General features: G+C 40.7%; 1 protein-coding gene across 2 annotated transcripts in view; it reads right to left on the bottom strand.

Annotated features, from left to right (window-relative positions):
* The window catches only part of cog5 (component of oligomeric golgi complex 5), a 244,452-nt gene that overhangs the window by 55,157 nt on the left and 161,452 nt on the right, over positions 1-27,843 (bottom strand). For both annotated transcript variants that reach the window (XM_008111582.3, XM_008111583.3), the window contains exons 11-14: positions 15,000-15,081; positions 11,210-11,414; positions 10,184-10,345; positions 9,117-9,216 (exon numbers count right to left, since the gene is read on the bottom strand). In XM_008111582.3, the coding sequence (XP_008109789.2) occupies positions 9,117-9,216; positions 10,184-10,345; positions 11,210-11,414; positions 15,000-15,081 (549 nt within the window). The remainder of the gene's footprint in view (positions 1-9,116; positions 9,217-10,183; positions 10,346-11,209; positions 11,415-14,999; positions 15,082-27,843) is intronic.

The raw sequence follows: 27,843 nt of genomic DNA, 5'->3' as shown, positions 1-27,843 counted from the left end.
ACTAACCACAGAAGAAATAGTTATTATATCAACATGACAAAAAATGCACAGTATGGTGTTCTTCAAGTTAACTGGTAGGAGAGAGGAAATTTAAAATGCTAAAGCTGCTTTAAAGGTCTTTAGCAGGAACGTGTCCTAACTTTCTGTCAGCTTGGGGGATGCTGGATTGCCTTCCTATTTGAGCAAGGAACCCCACAGAATCAATGTCCACACTATTGCTTTGAGGAAATGGTAATGATTTATTAACTGGTCTTGGGTCTATCTCCACCCAGGCACTAACTTCCCCACAACAACATAGATTTCCCCACAACAAAGTCCATACTTAAAATTTGAAGGGTAACTAATAGTTCAGGAAGCTGTTAGTAGTGGATGATTCCTGAGGAAAAGAATAGATGAAAGTTTTCCTTGCTTGCTGTCTCTGGTATAGGGGCCTCTGAGGCACCCAGTGCGCAAGGCGTTAATTAGTTATTGGTTAATTAATCATTGGTTTAAATATTGACTTGAAATGGGTTGTCAAAGCCTGGATCTTGCTGGGACCAACGGCAGACATGTCTTGCCTCCAAGATTCCCTGGTGGTACTAACTCTGATCAAAAATGGCTCCCTTACCTCAGGCCAAGGGCGGGGCCAACTTACTGATACAAAATGATTCCCTTCCTGAACTCCACCCTGATAAAACAAACATAAAAATTGCTACTCTCAAGCTATGCCTCAGTCTAATAAAGGGAACTGGAATTGGAAAGGGCCAGGCTGTGGCGCAGCTGGTTAGTAGCCAGCTGCAATAAATCACTACTGACCAAGAGATCATGAGTTCAAAACCAGCACGGGTCGGATTGAGCACCCGACCATTAAATAGCCTAGCCTGTTGTTTACCTAAGCAACCCGAAAGACAATTGCATCTGTCAAGTAGGAAAATTTAGGGACTGCTTATGAGGGGAGACTAATTCAACTAATTTACGTCATCATAAAAACGTCCAGCAGCATGTGTGCGGAAGAATGACACTGAACTCAGTGTCGCAATAGATGATGAAGCAGCAGCTCCCCCTGTGGCCAGAATCAAGCATACTCTTATGAAGCCGGAAGCTGGAAACAAGTTAAATAGCCTCTGTGTCTCTGTCTGTATGTCGTATGTCTAATGGCACTGAAGGTTTGCCATGTATATGTACATTGTGATCCGCCCTGAGTCCCCCTCGGGGTGAGAAGGGCAGAATATAAATAGTGTAAAAATAATAAATAATAGTTCCAGCACACAACCTGATGTGTTTCTACTCAGACTCACTGTGTTTCATGGAGCATACTCTCAGATATACAGATATAGGAATGCATTCTTTAGTGTTTGGTTTATCTCTGGAGAAGGAAAAAATATTACCCTGACGAAGTCTAGAGAATCCAGCACTATGTAGTTTAAGAACATCAACAGCAATATTAAAGAATACTGAAAAGAAATTATAAAGCGCAGCAAACCTGCAACGTGGTGTCGATAGGATTAATTTCTGACAAGCTTCTAAGTACCAAACTAGACTGAGTTCTTAATTAAGTGTGCACACTCAGAATACAGTGACAGACTTAATTAAAAGCAGATCAATGCACAACTGTGCTCAAAGAAAATAGTATATTAGGATGCATTACTAACAAGCAGAGTAAGCATTAATATTTTAACTTGAAGACTTATGTCCTTGTTGCTAAGTCACAGACACTCCAAAAAATTAATCACTCAGCCAAATAAATGTGGTATTTTTTGCATTCATCTTTCTAATGGAAAAGGGCATGCTGTTCTAAAAGTAATACAAGTATTTCAGTGTGAAAGTATGAAAATCAAGTGGAAATAAAGGTATTTATTTATAATATTCACACTTATACAATATGCAACCATTTTAAAAGGATGAGATAATTGATCCATTCATGCTGTGCTAACTAAAGTAAGTTTCCACGTACAAGTTGAACATCCCTTATCCAGAATTTCAAAATCCAAAATTTCAAAATCTAGAATTGCCCACATGTGTAGCTGTAAGAGCAACAACTTTGCTTTCTGATGTTTCAATAATCACAAGTTTTGTGTCATCCACAAAATAAAAATATTCTGCATTAAATTATTTTATATGCATAAGGTGTATATAAAATACACACAAATTTCATCTTTAGACATGGGCCCCATCTCCAACTGCACTGTATGTGCAGTTATTCTAAAATCCTTTTTAAAAAATCTGAAATATGGAACACTTCTGATCCTAAGCATTTTAGATAATGGATACTCAACCTGCAAAATGACCCCTTCTATACATCTCTGCCCAGTTTTCAGGTGCTTGGGATAAACAGTCTATAGTAGACAGGTGAGACATAAAATAACTAATAAATAATGCAGTATCAGATTTTGGGAAATTAGAATTATTTAAAGTCGCCAACCTCACATCCTTTTAAGAATCCTAGAGGCACCTTGCTGACTGTTCATTGAAAGTGACTAACACAGTCATGGTATTATTCTAGATGTTTCAAGTTATACAAGATGTCTGTGACAAACTGAATGAGTAAGTGGGTAGGAAATAAAGGCAGATTATTAACACAAGACTATTACGTTTACAAAAAATGTAAATTACTTTCCTATAATATCCAATAGTTTGAACTTGCCTGTGAATTCATTAGCACAGGCTAATATCTGAAATCAGATTACATATAGCTGTTTTGTTAATGACGGCAACATATTAGCACCTCATTCTTAGTGTGAATCATTTCCTCACATTAATTTTTTCATAACCAGATCTACCTAAACAATCTTAAGGAAAAGACTCCCTGCTATCCATATCCTCAAAGAAAAATAAAGTGGAGTCTGCAGACTTATCAGAAGAACACAGATTTAAAGGCTAGGTATCAAACTGCATCTGTTATCTTCAGGGATAAGCCTTGCAACTTTAACTGATTATAATTTTTCCCAAGTAGCAAAAACTGTTTTCCTTCGTAGTGCTTCTTCTCAGCCAGGCACAGGCCTGGAATAACAAAGAGATCACTATAGAAACAGAATTAAATGAGGATGAGGGAAGCATTGCTGGAGTGCGGATTGAGAGCTTTGTGGTTATTATTATTTCGGAAGCATGTCCTTACGTGGCAGGTACCTCACTCAGGGCACTGCTATGAGGAAGAGGCCTGTTCGTTTCTTCAGAAACGATAATCAATAACTGATTTTATCCACCCTTCATCCAAAAAGCTCGGAATAGTATGGTAATGCATCTAGGTTTGTGACTCTTTAAGAAATACCTGTTTATCCCAGCACAGTATTGCAAGTGACTATGCATTTATAACATTTATGATGGAGGTTAATGTTAATGTTCCCATGGGTATTGGGAAATGGTTATTATTACACAAGATACTCTATAAAAATCATATGTTATTTCTAGCCTTGGATATATAACATTTGATACAAAAATACAGGGAGATACACAAAGAAAAATATTCCAAAAGATAAACTTTTGCCTGCTTACCAAAGCTCACAGCATAGGGATAATGGCACAGTTTCCCAACAGGAAAAATGCATCCTTTGTATATACTTTTTGACATCTCCAAAAATGTGACTGGCATACTTTTTGGAGGCAGCTTTTCTAATTTACCGGTAATGTACGTCAACTGATAAGTCACATTTTGTGTTCTTGTCACCTATATTCCAGGCGCTATTATCATACAGTGGCCTTCTTGACAGCAAGGGTCTCACCTAGGCTTGTCAATGATCAGTTAATGCAAAAATGGAAACAAATTGCAGTGAACCTTGGTGCCATACTTCTGTGATAGGTTAAGAGGTTGGCAAAACATCGTCTTATATAATAATTTGACATATGTTAGAAGGGTATGCGAACAGCCTTACACTAATCTGAACAAGTTTGACCTTGGACCAGTCAAAGTGTTTGGATGACCTTGTAAGATGAGTTCCTTTTAGGTGTATAACCCTGAGAGGGCTCTGAGGTCATCAACAAGTACCAAACTATCTGTGAAACCTCTCTAACGTAACTTGCTGTTTTATATTCCTTGTCAAAAACTTGATTGTGGTCCTGGAAGCATTTATCTCAAGTAAAAATGTACTTTGCAATTAAACAGCAAATGCATTCAAAGACTATGGCTTCTTACTAGCAAGAAGAATAAAGGTAACACAACTCCTACTCCCCTTCCACAAATATTGATACTACTATATTTCTACACAATATTATTCTGAAGCCACTTGCCACTTTAAAATCACATTTCTCACTTAGAGTCCATACAGACAGCCCCGTTAACGCGGGAGTTCCTGCAATTAAAAGGGGGCCGTCCAGATGATGACTCAGAGAAACGCGAATTAATTCACCATAAACCCTGGTTAGTGGCTTTATTCTGCGCTTTCTTGGATGACATGGGATAAACCCACTACTTCTGCTGTCTGGGCTTCAGAAGTTCTGAGCTTTTGAGGGAGCAGTGCAGACAGTAGTCCTGCGGTTTTCTGGGCTAAATTAGCCCAGAAAACTACAATGACGCCAACTCCCTCCCCCAACCCCCCCCCCCCCCAAACCCCTTTTAAAAATAAAATAATTTACCCAGCCTCCATTAGAGTGGTGCTGGAGTTCTCCTGATGCATAGGAATGACATGCCAGGAGAAAGCGGGGGGGGGGGGGGGGGGGAGCAGCAATGTTCCACTTCCCCTTTCCTATGTGCCAGGAGAGCTCCAGCACCACTCTAATGGAGGCCGGGTAAGTTCTTTTATTTTTAAAAAGGGTTTGGGGAGGTTTTGGGGAGGGGCTTAGCGTGTCCGGGTGTTCTCCCAGAAAGTTCCGGGAGCACATCTGGACACCCACCCCAGAAAGCACATGCTTTGTGAGGTGTGTGTGGATGAGGACCCGGGAACATTCACGTTTTTAAAATGTGAATGATCCCAGGTTAAAGTGCTGTCTGGATGCACCCTTAATCACACTCAACACAATGCAAAAGACTGGGTGACACATGCCATAAGCAACTGCAGACCTTGGCCATTCATGGCTATGATGTCTGATTTTACAATTCACAGGCAAATTTGTCCTGGCATGTACTGAAACACATTTTGCATTTTATAAACTAAACATCCATTATTTAACTGTACAAAACTAAGCCCAAATACATAGGTTTTATTTTATTTTAATTTCTAAAAAGGACAGAACATTGCTGCAAATGTGCAATACACTGTTGAATGAGTAGAGTGCCGCAGGGTCCTGGGCCCGGTTCTGTTCAACATGTTTATTAATGACTTAGATGATGGGTTAGAAGGCATGATCACCAAGTTTGCAGACAATACCATTTTGGGAGGGATAGCTAATACTCCAGAAGACAGGAGCAGAATTCAAAATAATTTTAACAGATTAGAAAGATTGGCCAAAATTAACAAAATGAAGTTCAACAGGGACAAATGCAAGATACTCCACTTATGCAGAAAAAAATGAAATGCAAAGATACAGAATGGGGGTGCCTGGCTCAATAGCAGTATGTGTGAAAATGATTTTGGAGTCCTTGTGGACAACAAGTTAAACATAAGCCAGCAATGTGATGTGGCAGTTAAAAAAGGCAATGGGATTTTGGCCTGCATAAATAGGAGTATAGTGTCTATTTATTTATTTCAATTATTTATACCCCGCCCTTCTCACCCGAGGGGACTCAGGGCGGCTTACAAGTGGTAATTGATGCCGTTACACCGTTATACAATAAACTAAAACGTTAAAACAGTTAAAACAGTCATAAAATACAATATACAAAGTTTAAAACAATGCAAAGTGCTTATGTCATTCATCCACCAGACCTTATACAAGAGCCGTAATTCAGACCGCTTCGAAGCCAACACATGCTTATTCTTCAAATTCCTGCATACATAGCCAGGTCGAGATCCAGGGAAGTCATGCTACCCCTCTATTCTGTCTTGGTCAGACCACACCTGTAATACTATGTTCAATTCTGGGCACTGCAGTTGAAGGGAGACGTTGACAAGCCAGAATGTGTCCAGAGGGGGGCGACTAAAATGATCAAGGGTCTGGAGAACATGCCCTATGAGAAGTGACTTAAAAGCTAGGCACGTTTAGCCTGCTGAGAAGAGAAGGCTGAAAGGAGACATGATAGCCACGTATGAATATGTGAGGGGAACTCATAGGGAGGAGACAGCAGGCTTGTTTTCTGCTGCCCTGGAGACTAGAACATGGAACAATGGCTTCAAATTACAGGAAAGGAAATTCCACCTGAACATCCTAACTGTGAGAGCTCTTCAGCAGTGGAACTCTCTGCCCTGGTGTGTGGTAGAGGCTCTTTTGGAGGCTCTTAAGCAGAGGCTGGATGGCCATCTGTCAGGGATGCTTTGAATGTTATGTTCCTGCTTCTTGACAGGGGGTTGGACTGGATAGCCCACGAGGTCTCTTCCCACTCTATGATTCTATGAACTGCTACTGTTATCCATCTACATTCTTGAACACACTTTTAACTAAAATCTTTTCAGTCTCAGTCATGTCTTTTTCCCTACACTGCTTTGTAAATCAATCTAAAAGTGGGTCATAGAAGAGAACAATGGTCAGGACAGTCAAAAACTTTAGGAGAAATAGAAGTGTGTGTGTTTGTGTGTGGAGCAGCTGGATATCTATTATCTTCTTTAGCCTCCACAGAAGGTCAGATAAAGTCACCCATACACTCTTCATCTTTATGGCAAGCTTTGCACGGCAGTTCATAAGCAGCATTCACTGTCTTAAAAAGTTAGTGAAAGGGACACTGAAATGATTTTTCTGCTGCAGCCAGAAGCTGGACCACATGCATGATAAAAGAGATTTTTCCATGGCTGACAAGATAGATTGTAAAAATATGCACACTATACACACTGCTCAACACACCTGTCTGCCTTTTTGAACCCCCCAAGGGTCATGGTAAGGGGACTTGTCATAATGACTTTCAGTATTTCAAAATTAACTATTACAACACTGTGAGCCATATCTTCCTTACCTCTGGAGTATTGCATATGTCTAAAAATTTCAGTTAAAAGATCAACCCTTTTGGAGAATTATGATCTTTGGAAAGATATGACCTTGTTAGAAATCATAACCTTTTGGAAAAATGATGCCATAATCTTTTGGGAAATGGAAATCTCCATAACCTTTTGGAAAATTATGATCTTTAGAAAGGCATGGCCTTGTTATAAATCATAACCTTTTGGAAAAATTGCATTCATTACCATTTGGGAAAATCAGAATCTCCCTGAGAAGAGTTAAAAACTCACTTGAGTCAACCTTCTCCTTAGTGGTAAATATCCACTAGTATTCATGCAAGGCAAGTCGGTTTCTCAGCTGTTAAACTGATATATCTAGATACCTCTTTGAACTGTTAGGAACAAAGATATGCCAATGCATAAAAACAGAGAGAGAGAGAGAGAGAGAGAAAGAGAAAGAGAAGGAGCACGGAGTTTCAGGAGTGTTTTTTCAGTTGCCCAAAAAACATCTACTCCCCCTTAAAACATCTTGGTTTCACTCATGCTCTCAAGAGACAAAAAAAAGATAGATTTTTTAAAAAGTAACATAGTTGGTTTACTCACAAACTTCATGTATTCAGCATACAGGTACATTGCATATCAGTCCAGTTAGAGATAGAATTTGAAGTCGTTTCTCTGTGCAGGTAACACAGAACATCTTTCTCATAATCAACAGTCTAAAGCAGTGATTCTTAACCCGTGAGTTCCCAGGTGTCTTGGCCTACATCTCCCAGAAATCCCAGCAAGTTTTCCAGCTGTTAGGATTTTTGGGAGTTGAAAGTCAAAACATCTGGGGATCCACAGGTTGAGAACCACAAGTCTTAAGCATCTCTCTGATCTAAGAGTCTAATAGGGTCTCATGGAGTCAGTTCTCTAAAGCATACTGTTTCTGCTGACTTCTAAATTGTACTACTTCTACATTGAAAGTCTAATGGTTTCTGCCTTTACTGGCATCTGAAAGCATACTGTTTCTAAAATGGAGTCTGAACAGTCCCAGTTCTGATCACAAGGTCTGCAGCCCCACGACGAAGAGTTAAGGAAAACTGCATACCAATACACAAATATATACAATACAGTAAGTAATCTGAATTATATACAAATAACTAGTGAAGGCTTGAAGAAGGTTGCTATTTCCAACAAACGCCACAAAACTTGGGTCAGTTTATCCATGGATTAATAAAATTAAGGCACCTTAACTCTTGTAAAAAAAAGAAACTATATTTGAGTAGAGTAGTGAAAGGCGAGAGTTTAGTCCGTTCTGAGAGAACCTAAAAGAAGCACTGACCCCCTTTCTCTGTGATGGTGCCATTCATGGCCTTTTTTGGATCTCTGGATGGGAAAACGAAAGCGGCCATGGCCTGGAACAGGTTGCCCCATTGTGATGCTGGCACTTTCCCGTCTCTGCCACATGACCCTCACTTATCCATGGGTCATATCAACATCCGTAATTTTGGCCTCAAAACCTGCTCTCAACTTATACACAAGTATGTACAGTAATTGGGGGGGGGGGTTCTGGGCAGTGGGAATAGCTACTAGCAGATATGGTCACCCATTTTCTCTTTTTCCACCACCCCTCTCTCCTCTGTTTCTCCCTCTCTTTCTCTAAAACCAGTGGATTACTGAGCAAATGGATGCTCTTTCTAGATATCACAAGAAGGAGCCTTTTTAAAACCAAGGCTACAGGTTGCTTAGTGTAAATTCATTTGATAAAATGCAAGCTCATTCACGGGTTCTATGTAAAACATTCCTGAGTTTGGTTTATATTTCTAAAATGTTATACCAATATAGTGAGCATCAGTTGATTTGGATTTTGATTTTTCAAAACATTTGAGAGGTTAATATACTGGAAAACTATGACTTAATTTACTTTCTCTCCCTCCCTCCCTTTCTCTCTTGGTATTTACAAGTGATCTCACAAACATATCTCAGATCTACTAACTGCAAGAGTTGTCAGTCTTGACCATGTTATCAGTAGGCAAAATGCTTACATGATTTTAGTCAAATAATTTGATTTGAAATATTTTTCACAACATTTAACCATCCAAATTGCTTTTTTTTTAAAAAAATGAACTACTTATGGCAAACAAAACACATATTTAGACTTTAAAATAAAATAATTTTGAATTAAGGAAAACTTACAAGTTGCTCAGACTTCACACCAAAAAGCTGTATGGTCTTTGCCACATTTTTTGATACTGCTAAGCTGAGATTTGGATCCACAGCAGCAACATTCAGCTCACTAGAAACAAAAACAACACAATTTTAATATTTTAGCTTACAGAGAACGAACATTTTTGAATCAATGCCATTATCTATCTATCTATCTATCTATCTATCTATCTATCTATCTATCTATCTATCTATCTATCTATCTATCTATCTATCTGATGACAGAAAATTTAAAACAAACATAATGTTTGTATTTTGTTGCATTTACAGGTTTTAAATATTTCATATTACAGTAGAGTCTCACTTATCCAAGCTAAGCAGGCCGGCAGAAGTTTGGATAAGCGAATATCTTGGATAATGAGGGATTAAGGAAAAGTCTATTAAACATCAAATTAGGTTATGATTTTACAAATTAAGCACCAAAACATCATGTTTTACAACAAATTTGACAGAAAAAGTAGTTCAATACACAGTAATGTTATGTTGTAATTACTGTATTTACGAATTTAGCACCAAAATATCACGATATATTGAAAACATTGACTACAAAAATGGCTTGGATAATCCAGAAGCTTGGATAAGCGAGGCTTGGATGAGTGAGACTCTACTGTGTATAGAAGTTAAAAACATAGCTCAACTAGCAATATAATTCAAAGATAGAGTCTGGAAAATCAGTATGCAAAGGAATTTTGTAGCACCTTAGCGACTAACAGAAAATGAAGTTAGTAGCATACATTTTAGTAGACTAAGACTCCATCTACACTGACTACTTAGGTGTGACTCTTGGTGGTAGGGAAGGGATATGCAATGGACCCTAACATACTGAAAGCTCTTTATTGATTTACATAATAAAATGCAGGACATAAGCTTCAGTTTAATTGTGCTGCCAACTGTTTTTAGAATGAATGAAGAATGAATCATTTAGCACTAGCAAACTTTTACTTCCAAAATTCTAATTTAAGTGAATGGGGAGGGGAGGCAAAATAACATTATGCATTATGTACTAAATGTACTAACATTTTGGATTATTCACTTACCTTGCAATGGTTTTGATGATACTGTCAAGTTCATCGGTTGAAGGAGGATTGCGACCTCCAGGGGGAAACACGAGATTGATAGGGTCAAACAGTCGAGACAATGACTTTGACAAGTAGGCAGCTTCATAGGCTTGCAAAGAGTCTTTCAGAGCTATTTCTGGACTGGAAAATGGGGTCAATTGGTTATTTTTATATACTTTTTAAAATTCGACAAAATGTTATGCTAATATTTTGAAGGCTGAACCACATCTTCCTGATATCTGCAGAATTCATACACTCTACCAGGGCCTTACTCTTTACCACTTTTCAAGGTATACAGACTGATAAAGAGAAATTTCAGTGGCACACGATACAACAGCACACTTAATACAAAAGTCAGAGCTAATAAGATATCCGATCTTTTCCTGGTCTCTCCAAGTCTATGTGTTTGTTAGTCTAACAAACAGAATGCAACAGTAGAATTTCTGAGATAATTTTTCTACATTTTTTTATTTTCCCATGGCTCTGATTTTCAAGTGGTCTCATGCAATTTTACTTTTACTTTTTCCTTGCATTTGGACTGAAATCAAAGGATGTCAATGCAGGGTCAGCCATGTTATGCTTTTAGAGAACTTGATAGAGATGAAAGCTTTAAACGATTCTGCTTTAGAAAGGTTTTCTATGCTGAGTTTGAAAATCCCAGCCAAAGAATACATTAGAGAGGGCCTACTAATTCAAAAGCTCATGTAAAAATATCTTACAAGCCACAAAGGGAAAAAAAATATTTAAGCATTAATTTAATTCTGTTCAAACATATGAATACTAAGTACCTGCCTGTAGTACTAAATTCAATAGGTTTAGTGAACAGATCAATACAAACATCATGCCTTTATGCAACAGAAAGTGATCCATTATTTAGAATCAAATGACAAATTCCTCTCCAAATCACTGAAAAACCCAATTGTTTCAGGAAGCAGGGGAATCTGAAATATACTATTCTCTTCTGGCACATATAACACATAATAATGACACTCAATATTCACATACTCATAATCTTGCTGCTTTTGAATGAATATATCCTGTGTATCATCTTCGATCTGTTGAAGCTCAGCAAAGTGTTCTGCACTTCCATTTGTAATAAAATTCCTTTGAATGTTTTCACTGTATTGCTGAAGCCGCTTCCACAAATCATTATAGAGTCTTAACAACTTTGGGTATTCGCCTTCAAAAGCTTGCTTCAGAAACATGGAAGCTGCAAGACAGTTAACACAAAGGCCATAGGCTGCTTGTGACACACTGCATCAGAGGGGTTTTGGATGTTATTAGAAAGAGGTTTTAAGACAAATGCATTCACATCACTTTGTCATTTGACCCCAAGCAGGAAACTTACACAGTGCACATCTGGAACACCGAGCTTCTGTGAGATTCCATCACAATGAAATCTAGTGATATTCTTATGATCTCCACCCTTATAGTTTGGCATGTTCTCTGCAGTTGCAGGGTATATATGCAACAATATTAAGAAGTTATTCACTTGATGGTCTGCCCCAGGAGACTTATGGATCCAAATGGATTCCTGACGTCTCTTGGGGAGATTCCTGTCATGGCTGCAGATGATCCTGTAGAAAGCCCTGGTCGATCACTGGAACATGGAGGCAACCAGGACAGTGGACACGATCGCCCCCAAACGTCCCTTCTCATGTAGCAGAGCCAATTCAGCTCATTGGTTTACTGGGGAGCTGGCAGTGATGAAGCAAGTGAGACGGATACTAGAGTGCATCTAGTGGAAATCTCAGGACAAATCTGACTGAACATGTGCTAGAGTCTCACCTAGGGCCTACTTCTGTGAGCTGCTCGGAGTCCCTTCGGGGAGATGGTGGCAGGGTGTAAATAAAAGTTATTATTGTTATTGTTGTTGTTATTATTATTATTATACTAGATTCTTTGTCATCTGGTTATGAAGTAACTATACAACAACAGCTTCTTACACACAACCCCAATTTTTCTATTTCTAAAAGGAATGACTATATAGCTAAAACCACATGGGTGTTACAGATACCATTAATTCACACACATCATGGTTAAATATTAATACAGTCAAATAGGAAAAAAGCATTATTTGTAGGCTTCAATGTCCTATAATTGAGGGGCGGGGGCAATGGCATACAACCACTGAGGCTCTGTGACTAATCACATTATAGATCATAATAGCATGAGGGCTAAAAAATATATCCACACAAGTCACTATTTTATTTATCGGGGACATATTTATCCTGCCCTTTCTCCCAACTGCTCAGGACAAGTTTTGAGACTGTAAGTGGCAGTAAACCATCCTGGGAGGAACCCCTTGGGGGAAGCACTTCTCCTGATCCATCAAGCTCAGAGACATGTTCAGTGAGAATGCAAGAGAGAACTTTGAAATTAGATGAAAAAAGATGAAAAAAATTGAATAAAATACAGAATAAAATATGCTGGCAGCATAGAAAACTCCAAAATCTGTGACTGATCTGATGCACTAAAAGAAACTGAAGTTTGCTAAGTGGTTGGTATCTTGCTCAGAGATGCCCAATGGAGGAGGAAGGGTTTCCTTTAAAAAGACAACAACACTGTAGATCAAGCCTAAAAGGTTGCAAATGGCTCTGCACAGGTGCAATAAAATCCATGTGTGGACTCACAGAAATGACAAAGAAGAGCAGGAACATCAACATTCTTTGGGTGACATCCTTATCCACTTCAGAGGTATGTTTGAGATAATGTTCTCAATGGCTCCCTCGGGATATGAAACCAAGATTACCATTTCTATCATCCTTCCACTTCAGGACAAAGACAGATGTTTATAAATATCTAGTTGGGATTTTATTAGTCAAGCTGTCTGAATTTAAAAAGGTCTTTTAATCTATGCAGATGTTGCTTTTTCCTATTATTTTTCTTTATTATTTGTTGTTGTTGGGCTTTTACGGCCCTCCCCGTTCACTCACCCGCCGAACGAAGGGGCTTTCTTCCTTTGGCGAAGGCTTGGAGCCAGAGAAGCGGGAGTCACTTCCCTGGCTCCAGGCCTCCGCCAAAGGGAGGGAGAGCCCCTTCGTTGCGGGGGTGCTCCCAACAGCGGGGAGGCCTCTCCGTGGGGATGAGGGCTGGACCGGGAGGCGCTGCAAACGCCTCCCGATCCAGCCTTCGTCCCCATGGAGAGGCCTCACCACAGTTGGGACGAGGGCTGGATCGGGAGGCGTTTGCAGCGCCTCCCGATCCAGCCTGCGTCCCGCCTGGTAATCCGAGTTATCCAGTTGACCGAGTTGAGGTCCGCCGGTTTAACTCGGAGTACCGGGGTTCTACTGTACTTCCTTCTTTGCTTCCATGCTGGACTTCTTTCTAATGAAGATAAACAGCTTCTCTCTCACAGAGCCTCCTCTCACAACAAACTTACATAGGAGCTTCACACAGTACCTTTACACACAGCAGCCTTCACACTGGAGCTTCACACACCAGGCCTTCAACCTGGGGCTTTTCTCACTGAAGCTTCTCACACTCCTCAGGACAACACTAGCTTTGGCCCACTTACTCTAACAGGCTTCAGCCTACTCACTCTCCTCGGGGCGACATTAGCTTATTTAACCCTTTCAGTGCTTGCCTCACATTTTTGTAAATAAAAATACCTAGTTAATATTGATTATTTCTGACATATTTTTGTGGAATCTAGAAATGAGTGCAGCTGCTTGTACCACTCCTAGTGCTATAAATAATATCTAAAGAGGCTCAAATGAACTCCAGCAGTGAAAAGTGTTCAAGCCATTTGTATAAGATAAGAAGGCAGCAGTGCTTCATTCTCAATGCTGTACAGTATTCTTGGGTTTTGGAAATCTGAAGATGAGATGAAAGTATATCATCTTCATCAACTCCCATTTTGGAATAGCTTCTTGCTCAGGGGTATCACCTCAGTTAGCCAGTTCTTGCAGGTAGTGCAATTGTCTTGGTTCGAAAAAGTTTCTGTCTAATCTGGGTTGCTGTGAGTTTTCCAGGCTGTATGGCCATGTTCCAGACACATTCTCTTCTGACGTTTCACCCACAACTATGACAGACATCCTCAGAGGTGTGAGGTCTGTTGGAAACTATGAAAGTGGGGTTTATATATCTGTGGAAAGTCCAGGTTGAGAGAAAGAACTCTTGTCTGTCTGAAGCAGCTGTGAATGTTGCAAGTGAGCACCTTGATTTGCCTTTAACGGCCTTACAGATTCAAAACCTGGCTGCTTCCTGAGGTAATCCTTTGTTGGGAGGTGTTAACTGGCCCTGATTGATTCATGTTTGGAATTCCCCTGTTTTCAGAGTGTTGTTCTTCTGTCTAATCGATTTCAGGTCCATTGTTTTGCCCCCAAATGACACAAACAAAAACCAAAAGTGTGGGAATGTTTGAAAATACCCCACAAATACCCTAAATACTGTATCAACCCAAAATACTTTTATTTTTTTCATGCAGCTCCTCTGAAAATCATGAAAGTAAACAACACAATATAACCGTCTATCTTCATTTTGAGCGGGGCTGTAGAGGAAAATGCAGGTATGTGGGTTTGTCATGGGAGGTGCAGCCTGGGAAGCATGGCATCTTTGCCTCTGGCCAACAAGCAGGTCTAAACCTTTTAGAAAGAGGCTGACAAAACTATTATCACAATAGCTACAAGTGTTCTGGTTTTAACTTGGCAGAAATTTTAAAAAAATACCCATGTTCCTTCTCTGGCTGTTACCCAGGTCTGATGTAGGGGACAGGCATATCCTTACCACCTCGCCCAGAATTAATTTCACAGAATAAGACATCATCATAATCAGTCATAAATTTAATACGTACAATCAGTTGCTTTCTGAAACTGAGAGGAAAGAACCTGCGTCACTGCTGTCCAAAATGTGTACAAAATGTCTGATTGACCATCCTGCAAGAAAAAGAAGACAAAAGAAACATTAAGAGTAAACCTCAAATTTGTAACTAGGAGGATTACGCTGCAATTGAAATAATATGAAATGCAGAAACCAAAAATCTCCTTACCAACCAATCATAGGCAAAGAATTTAATAAAAGAGTTTCCTTTCAATATTATCATTTTTTATTTGCATGAAGTTCCTTACTTAATGACAGAGAATGTTCAAAAACATGACAACATTTTTGCATCTGAAGTGATACTCTACTTAACCACATTGTTATGCCACAGGTATACATAGCATTTGCATGTGTACGCTTCATTTGCTGTAAGTTGCAGGAAATTAAGATAACTATGAAAAACAGTCAATGGAAAACACTTGGTTCTAGCTGCATCATTATTGTACTGCAAATCTTTCTAGGATTGTTAGGCTGCAGCCCTACCCAAAATGCTACATGCTTACATGATTTCAATGATTATTATTAAGGTCTTCCCAAGTGTGAGATGTCTCAGAGACTTGGTTTAAGTAAATTTTCCTTTACTTAATTTTCATAACTATGTGCAATAATTAACTACAGTTTGTTTACTTTATTTAAGAGGAAGCAATTAATGATCAGGAAGAAAAAATAAAGTTTTGCTTGGCAAGAATTTATCAACCTGGGAGATCTGTGGCTAGAAGAACACAAGCAAAAAGAAAACAATTGGCTTAGATATGAGACAATGAGATAAATTCCTTATGCGATTTAACTGGTTTTTTTTTAAAAAACTTTTTAAAAGTATATGTTCTATATAGCTTTAAATTGCGTTATTAGTTCAATTCTGTTTTAATTGTGGCCTTTAGTGTGTTTTTCACTATAGAGTATTGTAACCATTTTAATGAGTACTCTTTGTTGAAAAGAGGAATATAAAATTAATCATAATTAAATAGAAGAGCAATAGTAGGTGATGATATCTTATCGAAGCCATGACAATGGCCATAATGCAAAACCTATTTACTTAAGCAATGGTCGTTTGCCTTTCTACAATGTACATTGAAACATCCAAAATGAAACATCAACAATGAAAACTGATAGACAACAATCTAGCTTCCACTGTGTGTTTATCTCTCGAAATGCTGAACAAACAAACCTGGTCAATCTAATAACTCTAGTCAGGCGTTCCAATATATTTTAAATTAAATTTCATTGAACTACCACCACAACTAGAAAAAACTCAGGGGCACATTCTCTTTTAGTAGCTGTACCCCTTCTATGGTTTTTATTTTATTGTTTTTTATTTATTTTATTTTTATTATCCAGTCTTTCTCCCTATAGGGACTCAAAGCGGCTAACAGTGACATGACACAATACAATAACATGTTTTAAAAAGCAAATGTGTGTGTGTGTGTGTGTGTATATATGTAATCAATTAAATATGTGTGTTATGAGTAAATGTTAAAATACAATTAAAATATAACAAAATACAATTAAAATTATATTTAAAAACTAGACAGCCTATCCTACCTGTATCCTACCCAACAAGCAGAAGGGTAGCATTACTTCAGCCTCAATGTACAAACAGTTTAAAGGACTTCTATTACATAGAGAAACATGAAAAAGATCCTGTTCCTAGACAACATAATGGTACTTTCTACAGTCTGTTTCTCACAGCTTTTCTGGCATCAATGGGGAATTACACACAGCTGAATTAAATAAAACCAAAGGGGAGGGGGGAGAGGAAGTTCTTTATGTAATGCTTTCTTTAAAGTCAACCAACACCCAGATATCATCATGTAGTACAATCCTGTATAGGAGAAGCTGAGTAATGACTGAATCTGATTATCATTTCAACTCTGTGACAATAATTTCAATCAAATGTCTACACTGAAAAGCAATACCCACAAAAAGGGCAGAATTCTCTCATGCATGTTATATCCAATTAATGTATTTTAACTACATCCCAAGCTTATTTCAGTGTCCCTTCTTTCTCTGAGCAATTTGAGTCCTCAGCAACATCCACAATGACAGGTGCCCAGAGTTATAGGATAGACATTTGTTTCATTTTTTGGTATTTCCTGCTCTGTGGCCAATCATGTCGTCTTCTTGAAATATTCCACAATACGGATACGATTTTGTGGCTTTTGGTGTCAAGCAAAGGCCTCTGCCAAATAATCCTGGTTAAGGTGCTTTGAGCTACCACAGTGCACAAATAAAATCTATTCAATTAAAGCCCTAGCAGATCGTGCAAAAAGAATCTGCGAACCCCACCTCCTCCAAAGTGAACTGAACCACCTAAACTGGGCTCTACAGGCCAATGGATACTCCACCACAGACATCAGAAGAGCTGCAAACTCAAGAACAAGCCACGAGAGTAAAGACAAAGATCCACCCAGAGGAAAAGTTTTCTTACCATACATCAAGGGAACCACTGACCGAATATAGAAGCTGATGAAGACACACAAGATACAAACAATCAACAGACCCATGAAGAAAATCCAACAAATGTTACGTTCAGCAAAGGACAAAAGGAATTCTCTCACCGCTGCAGGAGTCTACCGTATACCATGCAGCTGTGGTCAAGTCTACATAGGGATCACCAAACGTAGTGCCCAAACATGAATCAAGGAACATGAAAGACACTGCAGACTAATTCAACAAGTGAAGTCAGCTATAGCAGAGCACTTGATGAACCAACCTGGATACAGCATATTATTTGAGAACACAGAAATGCTAGACCACTCCAATAACTACCATGTCAGATTACATAGAGAAGCCACTGAAATCCACAAGCATACGGACAATTTCAACAGAAAGGAGGAAACCATGAAAATGAACAAAATCTGGCTACCAGTATTAAAAAAAAACCTCAAAAAATCAGAACAGTAAATAAAGAGCAAGACTTAAAAAGCAGGGGAATTCCAGACAAGAATCAATTAGGGCCAGCTAACACCTTCCAACAAAGGATTCCCCCAGACAGCTACCAGCCAGGCCTTGAAACTGCGGGCCATTAAAATGCTAATCAAGGTGGCAAACTGCAACATTCACACGTGCCTCAAGCATACAAGAGTTCTTTCCTCCAACCTGGATATTTCACAGATATATAAACCTCACTTATTTAGTTTCCAACAGACCCCTCAACCTCTGAAGATGCCTGCCATAGATGTGGGCAAAATGTCAGGAAAGAATGCTTCTGGAATATGTCCATACAGCCTGGAAAACTCACAACAACCCAAAATCTATTCAGAGTAGTTTAGAATTACTACCTAAATTATACTTGGTTACATATATAATTATCCTTCAGCTTTTGTTTTTGAGCATGTAATGCTACTTTGCTTGGGTATTTTACACACCTTCTATTAGTAAGTGCAGTTTGCATGTATAGTCATATAGATGGGCTCTGCAAATACAGAGTCAATCCACTATAGACTGAACATTTTGAAAACCAGAGAAAGTCTTGCCAGAGCCAGTAAATTAACAGTTGTGGGTGGTCATGTGCTGGCAAGAGAAAGAGGCTGAATGACCAGCAGCTCGTGTAAGCTATTCCAGAAATCTACAAAGTCGTGATCATCTGTGCTTTTTCTTACGCATGTGAAGTGTTGGAATTCAACACTCACTGTAAAATTCAGAAAGCTGGTTAGGACCTATAAAGCCCTGTATGGGTCAGGTCCAGATGATCTGGCAGACTGTTTCTCTTTGCATGGCCTTGAGAGCACCATGAGATGCCCTTTCCCAGTCCCACTATCATCAAAAGCACAGTTGGTAGGTATTTGAGACGAGATCTTGTTGGTAGACGTTCCTAGACTCTGGGATCCCCCCAAGGGCAGCCAGTGGACAATTTGCTGTTCTTCCATTCGCATTCAAAGACTTTTTATTTTGGCAGGCTTTTAAAACAAAGTTTTAAAAGAATTGACAAAGAACTGCTTTACTGTTTTAAGCTTTTCCATCATGGCAGGAGGTTGAGCTAGATGGCCCATGTGGTCTCTTCCAACTGTATGATTCTATTAATGTATGATTCTCCCATTATTACGGGAAGTAATTTTGTTGTATAGATGGATTCAAATGAAACTGGAACAAGGTTTTAAACTTTAAAGTTACATAATCTTCTGCATTTTAAGATCTGATTTGGAGGATTCTACACAATATACAACAAGCTACAGGTTCCAAGGAAACCAGAAACATTGCATTTCCCGTGTGTGTTATATCACATGCATTTGCAGATGCTCAGATCAACAATAGACTCCAAATTTAGCTTAAGGCTGCCAAGTCACAGGATTATAAGATTATTCCTGAAGGCAAGATCTGCTGGTAGTGACAGAACTGTGAACCTACTTGTTCACATTAATTTATCTTGAAACCAGGGCTCAAAAGTAGAACCCAATGTGCTAGCCAATTAATACCAAAGAATCAATGTTTTCCTCAAAATGAGCCAAAAGGTACCACGATATGTGTTCTAACAAAAATGCCACTGCAGCTGTGTTTGTTTTAAATTATACTTTAATTTAAAGACAGAAAGTTAGCATATTTTTAGCCAAAAAACACTTGAAGCAATCATGAGCTTGCTGTCTGTTTTATATACACACGGCATTCTGTCTCCTTCAGTTAATATATATTTGAAAATAAAACCTTTATGGCTGATGTCTCAACCTTTTTTATATACAGCTGACCTGGAGTTCTCCTCACTAATGGAACAATGGGACAGGGCCAAGTAGATTGACAATGCAGGTGTCTCGCTGTGGTTCCTTATTATTATTCAAGAACACGGCCTTTGTTTTAACCATCTGAACCAAATAATTTCCAAGGCTCATCTCTGGGGCATTTGAACACCTAGGAAGAATGAGATGCCATTTTCCTTTCTGCAATAGTGTTACCTGCTTCTCATGGTGGAAAAGATGGCTTACCATTGAAGCAAGGAGTGTTTGTATACATCAGAGAAAAACTCTTTAAATCAGAAGTGGTATTTTTCAATATCAGCAGGAGTGTGATGGAGTCTCCTCTGGACATTTTTAAGCAGTGGCTGGATGGCCATTTGTCAGGAGTGCTGTATAGCAAGACGTTATGGCCCTTGAGGTCTCTTCCAATTCTATGATTCTATGACTCTTTGAGAGATTGAACCAAAGAACCATAGGCAGCGCACAAACACGAATCAAGGAACATGAAAGGCACTGCAAGACTAGCTCAACCAGAGAAATCATCCATAGCAGAACACTTGATGAACCAACCTGGACATAGCATGTTATTTGAGAACACAGAAATGCTGGAGCACTCTAACAACCACTATGTCAGACTACACAGAGATGCCACTGAAATCCACAAACATGTGGACAATTTCAACAGAAAGGAGGAAACCATGAAAATGAACAATATCTGGCTCCCAGTATTACAAACCTCTAAAATCAGGACAGTAAATACAGAACAACACTCTGAAAACAGGTGAATTCCAGACAGGAAACAATCAGGGCCAGCTAACACTTCCCAACAAAGGATTCCCCCAGGCAGGAATCAGCCAAGCTTTGAAGCTGCAAGGCTTTTCATTGCTAATTAAGGTGATTAATTGCAACATTTACACTTGCCTCCAATAGACAAAAGTTCTTTCTCCCAAACTGATCCTTCCACATACAGTATATATAAACTTCACTTGCCTAGTTTTCAACAGACCTTACAACCAGCACCGACAGAGCTCCTGTGGTTTGTCTGTTTTTACTAGCCAGGCAAGCCCTTTTTATGGAAACATTATTATTTTATAGTTTTATCGCTATTGATTCTAAAATTGAATGCTGTAACTCAGAAGCTCTTCAGGAGACCAATGTTTTCAAGTCTACAACTAATCAATAGTCTTCTACCGTCTAACCAAAAGGAATAATGGAGAGCTTCCCCATCTCATTCCAGTCAACAATGGATACTCTCTTGCACTTTCCTGTGTTCAAGTACAGTGCACATATATACACAAAATAGTACACAATTTCCACGGACTCCTATAATAATTTCTCAAAAAATCTATCAGGCCGAAGTTGATTGTCCAAATCTAAATGCTAGGCTTGTCTTACTGGGCCTAGAGAAGATTCAGAACCCCTTGAAGCCCTTTTGATCAGTATGAACAGCACTGCACAAAGCCTTGAGGAATCAGGAGCCACAAAGCTTGCAGACTTGAAGGTTGGTGAAGCTGATGGAAGACTGATTAATGAAGATCAGGATGATGTAAAACCATTTCACAGATACCTCCCCACTCCCACACAGGCTGAATAAATCCTATAACTCTCGCTAAAGCAGAACAGAATCTTATGCAATTTACTGCTATATAATGCTGTGACGATTACTAACCCTAAAATAAGGCTGCCGGGATGCACTTAAAAATTAATGTAAGGCAAGTATACTGATGGCTATTACACTGCATGCTGAAAAACAAAATCTCTATAATCAAAGGCAATAAAGCTATTACTAGCTGCTGAGGTATTTTGTTCTGCTTGTGAGTTTTTCAGAGGGTGTGAAAGGAAGCACTGGGCAAGCCTGTTTGGGAATACTGTGGAGGGTGCCTATGGGAAAGAAATGATAGAAAACCGGGGCTTACCCCAGAGAAAGTGAGGATCTGTTTATTTGAAGGGTTGAAATGCGTGTGTGCGCTGGGAGTGTAAATTGCATTGCTGATCTTAAATATAGACAGTGTATAAATATAGACAGTGAAAGGAATATAAATGGGGGAAAATAATGAGATGGAATGGAGACAAGCAAAGAAAACAATCTGGCTCTTTTAGAACCCAGTGCAAAGGCAGGGACAAGAGGGAGAGGAAAGAAGTATAGGTTGCTTACCTGTAACCGTATTTCTTCGAGTGTTGATCTGTGAAATTCGCACATATGGTTTACCCCAATGCGCCTGCGCAGATTTCGGAACCTTCTAGAAGCTTTAGATGAAACTTTTTTGGCGGAGGCCCCGCCCAATCTCCCCATAGTATAAATATGCCTATAGGCGGGGCTACGCCTCAGTTCTCCGCCGCCGACAGCAGCTGAGAAACCGAGGCATGACATCAGCGGGGAGGCTGGGCGGGGCTGTGCGAATTTCACAGATCAACACTCGAAGAAATACGGTTACAGGTAAGCAACCTATACTTCTTCTTACGTGTTGTCTGTGAAATGCGCACATATGGTGACTAACAAGCTACCAACCTGGAGGTGGGTCATGCCACGCAGGAAAACAGCACCGCTCTGCCGAAGGCTGCATCACGTTTGGCTTGGATGTTCAGCTTGTAGTGGGATACAAAGGTCGATGGGGACGACCAGGTGGCTGCTTTGCAGATATCTTCCAATGAGACACCCCGGAGAAAGGCTTGAGAGGTTGAAAGGGATCTGGTGGAGTGTGCCGCCACATGGGATGGGGGGTCTTTACCCGCTAGTTGGTAGGCTAAGCGAATGGTAGAGGTGATCCAGGCAGCTAGACGTTGTGAGGATACAGGTAAGCCTAAGGCGTCGTTTCTATATTTAAGAAAAAGTCTGGGTGACTTGCTGTGGGCGGCAGTCCTTTTGATGTAAAAAAGCAGTGCCCTCTTGACATCTAAGCAATGGAGAGACATTTCCAGAGGAGTGGACGGATTTGGAAAACGTGCGGGAAGAACAATATCTTGGCACATGTGGAAACGAGACACTACTTTGGGTAAAAAGGAGATGTCTGTTCGGAGGGTCACTTTATCATCCGAGAATCTGATGTAAGGGGCATCGACCCGGAGGGCTGTAATTTCGCTTGCTCGTCTGGCGGAGGTGATTGCCACCAGGAATGCAGTTTTCCATGAAAGATGGGCCAGGTCGATGGACGACATGGGTTCGAAGGGGGGTTTTGATAACTGTGACAAAACTAATTCTAGGCTCCATGATGGAGGAGGCAGGGAACTGGGTGGGTAAGTATTTTTGTAACCCTTTAGGAATAGACGGAGCAGAGGGTCCTGAAAAAGTGACGGTTGTCCTGCCTTTCTCCTGAACCAGGATAGGGCCGCTGCATAACATTTGATAGATGAGAGTGACATCTGTTTGGAAGAGAGATGAACGAAAAAGTCAAGTACCGTCGGAACTGGAACTGTGAAAGGGTTATTTCCAGAGGGGGAAATAAAATGTTTGAAACGAGACCACTTGTAAGTATATGATCTTTTAGTAGACGTTTTTTGAGCTGCAAGGACTATAGCACGGACGGCGTCGGAGAGGTGAGCTGTGGTCTTATCCTCCATGCCGTTAACCGGAAGGATGTTACGTCCGGGTGTCTGACCAGGCCGTCGTGGACCGTGAGGAGGTTTGGACTGTTTCTCAGATGAATGTAATCGCCCCGTGATGCCTCCAGGAGTGTCGCGAACCATGGTTGGCGTGACCACCAGGGAGCGATCAGAATACAGTTGGAGTTGTCCGAAACGATCTTGGCCACAACTCTGGCTAGGAGTGGAAGTGGTGGGAATGCATACAGGAGATCTGGTACCCATGAGAAGAGGAAAGCGTCTCCTAAGCATCCTGGGGATGCGTGAGGGCGCATACGTGCGCAGAACCGAGGACACTGTGTATTCGCTGGTGAGGCGAAGAGATCTATCGTGGGAGTCCCCCACCGGCGAGTAATGAATTTGAATTCCCTGCGATAGAGGTGCCACTCGTGGTTGTTCAGAGTTGTTCTGCTCAGGGAGTCTGCCAACACATTGTCCACCCCTGGTAGGTGAATTGCCACCAGGAAGACATGCCTCCGAATGCACCATTCCCAAATTCGGGACACGATGGAGAGGAGAGTCTGTGAATGAGTCCCTCCCTGTTTGTTGACGTAGAATTTTACTGTAGTGTTGTCCGTGATCAGTTGGACGACCCTGTTCTTGACAAGGGGGGCGAAGGACTTGAGGGCTTTCTCCACCGCCAGGAGCTCGAGTGCATTGATGTGAAGACTGAGCTCTATGGTCGACCAATGGCCATGTGTGGTCAGGTCCTGGAGGTGAGCGCCCCAGTCCTGGGAGGATGCATCCGTTGTCAGTGATACAGACGGTTGAGGAGAGTTGAACGGGAGGCCCGAGCAGACATTGTGTTCCTTTGTCCACCATGCGAGAGATCTTAGGACTGCTTGTGGAGGGGACAGAATGCGATCTTGACGGTCGAGGAGCGGGTTGAATTCCCGTACAAACCAATTTTGGAGGGGCCTTAGGCGCAGTCGCGCGAACGCGGTGACGTTTGTGGTGGACGCCATATGGCCTAAGGTGGACTGGATTGACCACGCAGTGCCCCGGCCATAGCGGCATAGTTCTGTAATCATAGTCTTCAGGTTTAAGAATCTTTCTTGTGGTAAAAAAGCCCTTTGAGCGTTGGAATCTATAATGGCACCGATAAAATTGATGCGTTGAGTGGGTAGGAGGTGGGATTTTTCTTGGTTGACAATGAGGCCTAGAGTCTGTAAGAGAGATAGGATGAAACGAATGTCAGATTTTAGTTGGTCTCTAGAATTTGAAGATAAAAGCCAATCGTCTAAATACGGAAAGACCATTACGTGGTGTTGACGTAAGTATGCTGCCACTACTGACATGCATTTAGTGAAAACCCTTGGGGCTGTGGAGAGGCCGAAGGGTAAAACATTGTAGGAGAAGAAACGGTCATCTACTGCAAAACTAAGGTATCTACGGTGGTCCTCTTTAACAGAGATGTGGAAATAAGCATCTTTGAGGTCCACCGAGGCTAACCAGGCTCCTTTCCTAATGAAAGGGAGAATTGTGGGAAGCGACACCATCCGAAACTTGCGCGGTTTGATGAAACGGTTAATGCCGCGCAGGTCCAGTATTGGGCGGAGACCCCCTCCTCGTTTGGTAACCAGGAAATAACGAGAACAATAGGCAAGGTGGATCTTACTGGGCGGGATAGAAGAGATGGCTCCTTTGTCAATCAGGACAGATATTTCCTCGAGGAGTACATCTGAAGGGGAGGTGGCACAAACGTGTCCCACTGGTGGAAGGGAAAGAAACTCAATAGAGTAACCTTCCTCCACAATACTCAAAACCCATGAATCCGATGTGATTCGCCGCCACTCATTCAAGTATGGAACGAGCCTGTTAAGGTATAAACGGGGAACTTCTGGAGGGGAGGGGTGTTGAACAACTAGGGAACTAGAAGCCAACCGGGCTTCGGAATGAACTGGAAACAACGAAGCGGGCAATGGAGATATTGGGCTAAAAGCGCCGTCTCCTATTGTCCGCTGGCTTGGGCCCCTTGTATTGACCTCTGGAAGGGAAAGACGGCTTACGGTTCCCCGTGAAGGTGGGCTGCTGGCGCTGCCTTCCCCGAGAGAATGAGGGGCTGTAACGTCCCCGGTAGTATTGGGATTGATATCCCCAACGCTGACGCTGATGGTAAGAATAAGGTTGGTGAGGATGTTGACCATATTTATTAATGGTCTGCTTCATTTTGTGGGAATGTTCCAATTGTGAGTCAGTTTCAGGGTTAACCCGGCCTCGTCCATGGGAAGATCCTCGATGAGGGAACGAGCGGATGGGGACAGTGTAGCAGCCCTCAACCAAGCGTGTCTACGTAGGGCGACTGCTCCTGCTAGAAGTTTGCCAGATGCATCGGCGGTGTTTTTTGCTAGCTCCTTCTGAAGACTCGCGAGGAGCGTGGCTTCTTGTTTAAACGCCTTGGCAAATTTTGGCAAATTTGGCACGTCTGAGGCACATGGCCCTCCCCCAGGCATATAAGACACTTATTGTGTCCATCGGAGTCGGGCAGTTTTGCGCCACAGGCCGCACAATTTTTAAAATATAAGGTAGACATAGCCTGCCTGAGACGTCGGAGCCGTTTAGGGTTGTAGCGGAAGAGTAGTCGATGCAGTCCGGGTCAAGGTAAGTGGTCGGGAGAAAACGGAGACGTAGTCGTGGGCAAGCCGAAGTCAAAAAAAACGTTAAAAAATGGAGAGGAGAGAGCTAGGAAGGTCCTACTAACTGCTGTCGCGCGGAAAAACGAACTGAGGCGTAGCCCCGCCTATAGGCATATTTATACTATGGGGAGATTGGGCGGGGCCTCCGCCAAAAAAGTTTCATCTAAAGCTTCTAGAAGGTTCCGAAATCTGCGCAGGCGCATTGGGGTAAACCATATGTGCGCATTTCACAGACAACACGTAAGAAGAAGTGCTTCCACCCCATTACCACTCCTTTGCCCAAACAGGAGAAAGACAGGCAGCCCTCCCCCCATTTGTCACCTTTTTTGGCTCGACTGGCATTTAGCAGTAACCATTTGGGGCACTTGAAACACAGCAGAGTGTCAGTGGCCTTTAAAAAAAATAGGGGCTTCTAGTAGCCTCTCTGCAAAACCTACAAAGCTTTCAGAGGGACTGCCAAGACTCGTGGTGATTATATAGGTTGCTCCTATTAAAAATGGCCTTCACCACTCAGTTCAAATGCCCAAAATAGCACGTAGCACAAAGCATTTCCATCAGTAACCCGTGAATAAGTCAACATAGTTTTTTGTGATCAATTTTTTGTCTTTAAAAAAATCAACACACTGTATACACAAGTATATAAACATTTGATAAAGAGTTGCCCAAGTAAAATCTTGGGCAATTTACAGATCAACTTGTTAAGTCTTTAAGGTGATGCAAGACTGTAGTTTTTGCTATAACATATTAACACTACTAGTCTTCTGGAAATTACCCATGGTACGCTGAGGCAGGGCTTTAAAAAAATTCCACTTCATGACCCCTTTCAACTTGACCCCAGGTATATTGGTATATAAAACAGGTATAAAAATCAAACATTTACTGATAATAAATCAGCATTTGCAAGGCTGGTTTTCTTTTTTGTGGAGTACAGCTGAAGCATTTTCTGCAGGGTCCATCATAAACCCTGCACGTTGTTGCTAACAGATTTGTGTGAATGGGTGGCTTTCAGAAACCTTTTATTGTTGCCAAATTTTTCCAATTGGGGACAGGACCCACAGTTTAAGAATATTTAGAAATAAGTGAAAATGGTCCAAAATGGCTCCTTCTGCATTTATTAAACCAGCAGGGCGAAAAACCCTATGGATCAATCCTCAGACAATAAGAGGAACTTGTTATTTACTTTCGTATTGGAAACTAAAAACTTTGAACAAAACTATGAAATGATCTGATCAAGTTATCTTTATGCTTTGTAGGGGGTATCTGTATGCTTTGAGAGGGGGTTGTTGCTAAAGTGGGACAAAAAATACATTAAATAGTCTCAGACACTTGTTCTGGAATGTATACCAGGGGATAAATAAGACAGATAGTCAACATTATAATAAATGCCACAACATCCTTGTTAAAAGGTAGTTAACAGCTGCTTTCACATCATGAAAAAGAATCACTTAGGAAAAAGGTTTATCAGGCTACATTGAAAATGATTTCCCAGCTGTGTATTATTGGTTAATGAAGAAGGTGTGTTCCTGGTCATTACTTCTTTAACGGGTAATTTAACAGAGGCAGAAATAAGGGAGGAAGAATAGAGAAAGGAGCATGCACCACAAAAAAGTAGTATGCTTCAACAAACACTATTTTCCAAAATTAACAGTATACAAATGTAAAATGAAACAACAAGTACAGGCAAACCAACTTTACTTATTCCTTTTTAGCTTTCTAGAGATCACTTAAAATTTTCTTCCAACATGACTTTTTCTTTCATCAGTCCTCACTTTTTATGATTTTTATGCTGAGTGTAGATGATAAGCTATGCTTATCTCATCTCTTGTTCCCCCTCTGTTTTGCTATTCATTCATGCTCAGCAAAGAATTCTGGAAGTAGCTGCTGTTCACCTTACCTATTGTAGACAAGCACACGTAATAATAATAATAATAATAAT

This window comes from Anolis carolinensis, chromosome 5 (assembly GCF_035594765.1).
Source record: "Anolis carolinensis isolate JA03-04 chromosome 5, rAnoCar3.1.pri, whole genome shotgun sequence".
Taxonomy (NCBI): Eukaryota; Metazoa; Chordata; class Lepidosauria; order Squamata; family Dactyloidae; genus Anolis; species Anolis carolinensis.
The sequence above is the reverse complement of the archived record's forward strand: the minus strand, read 5'-3'. Positions and strand labels throughout refer to the sequence as shown.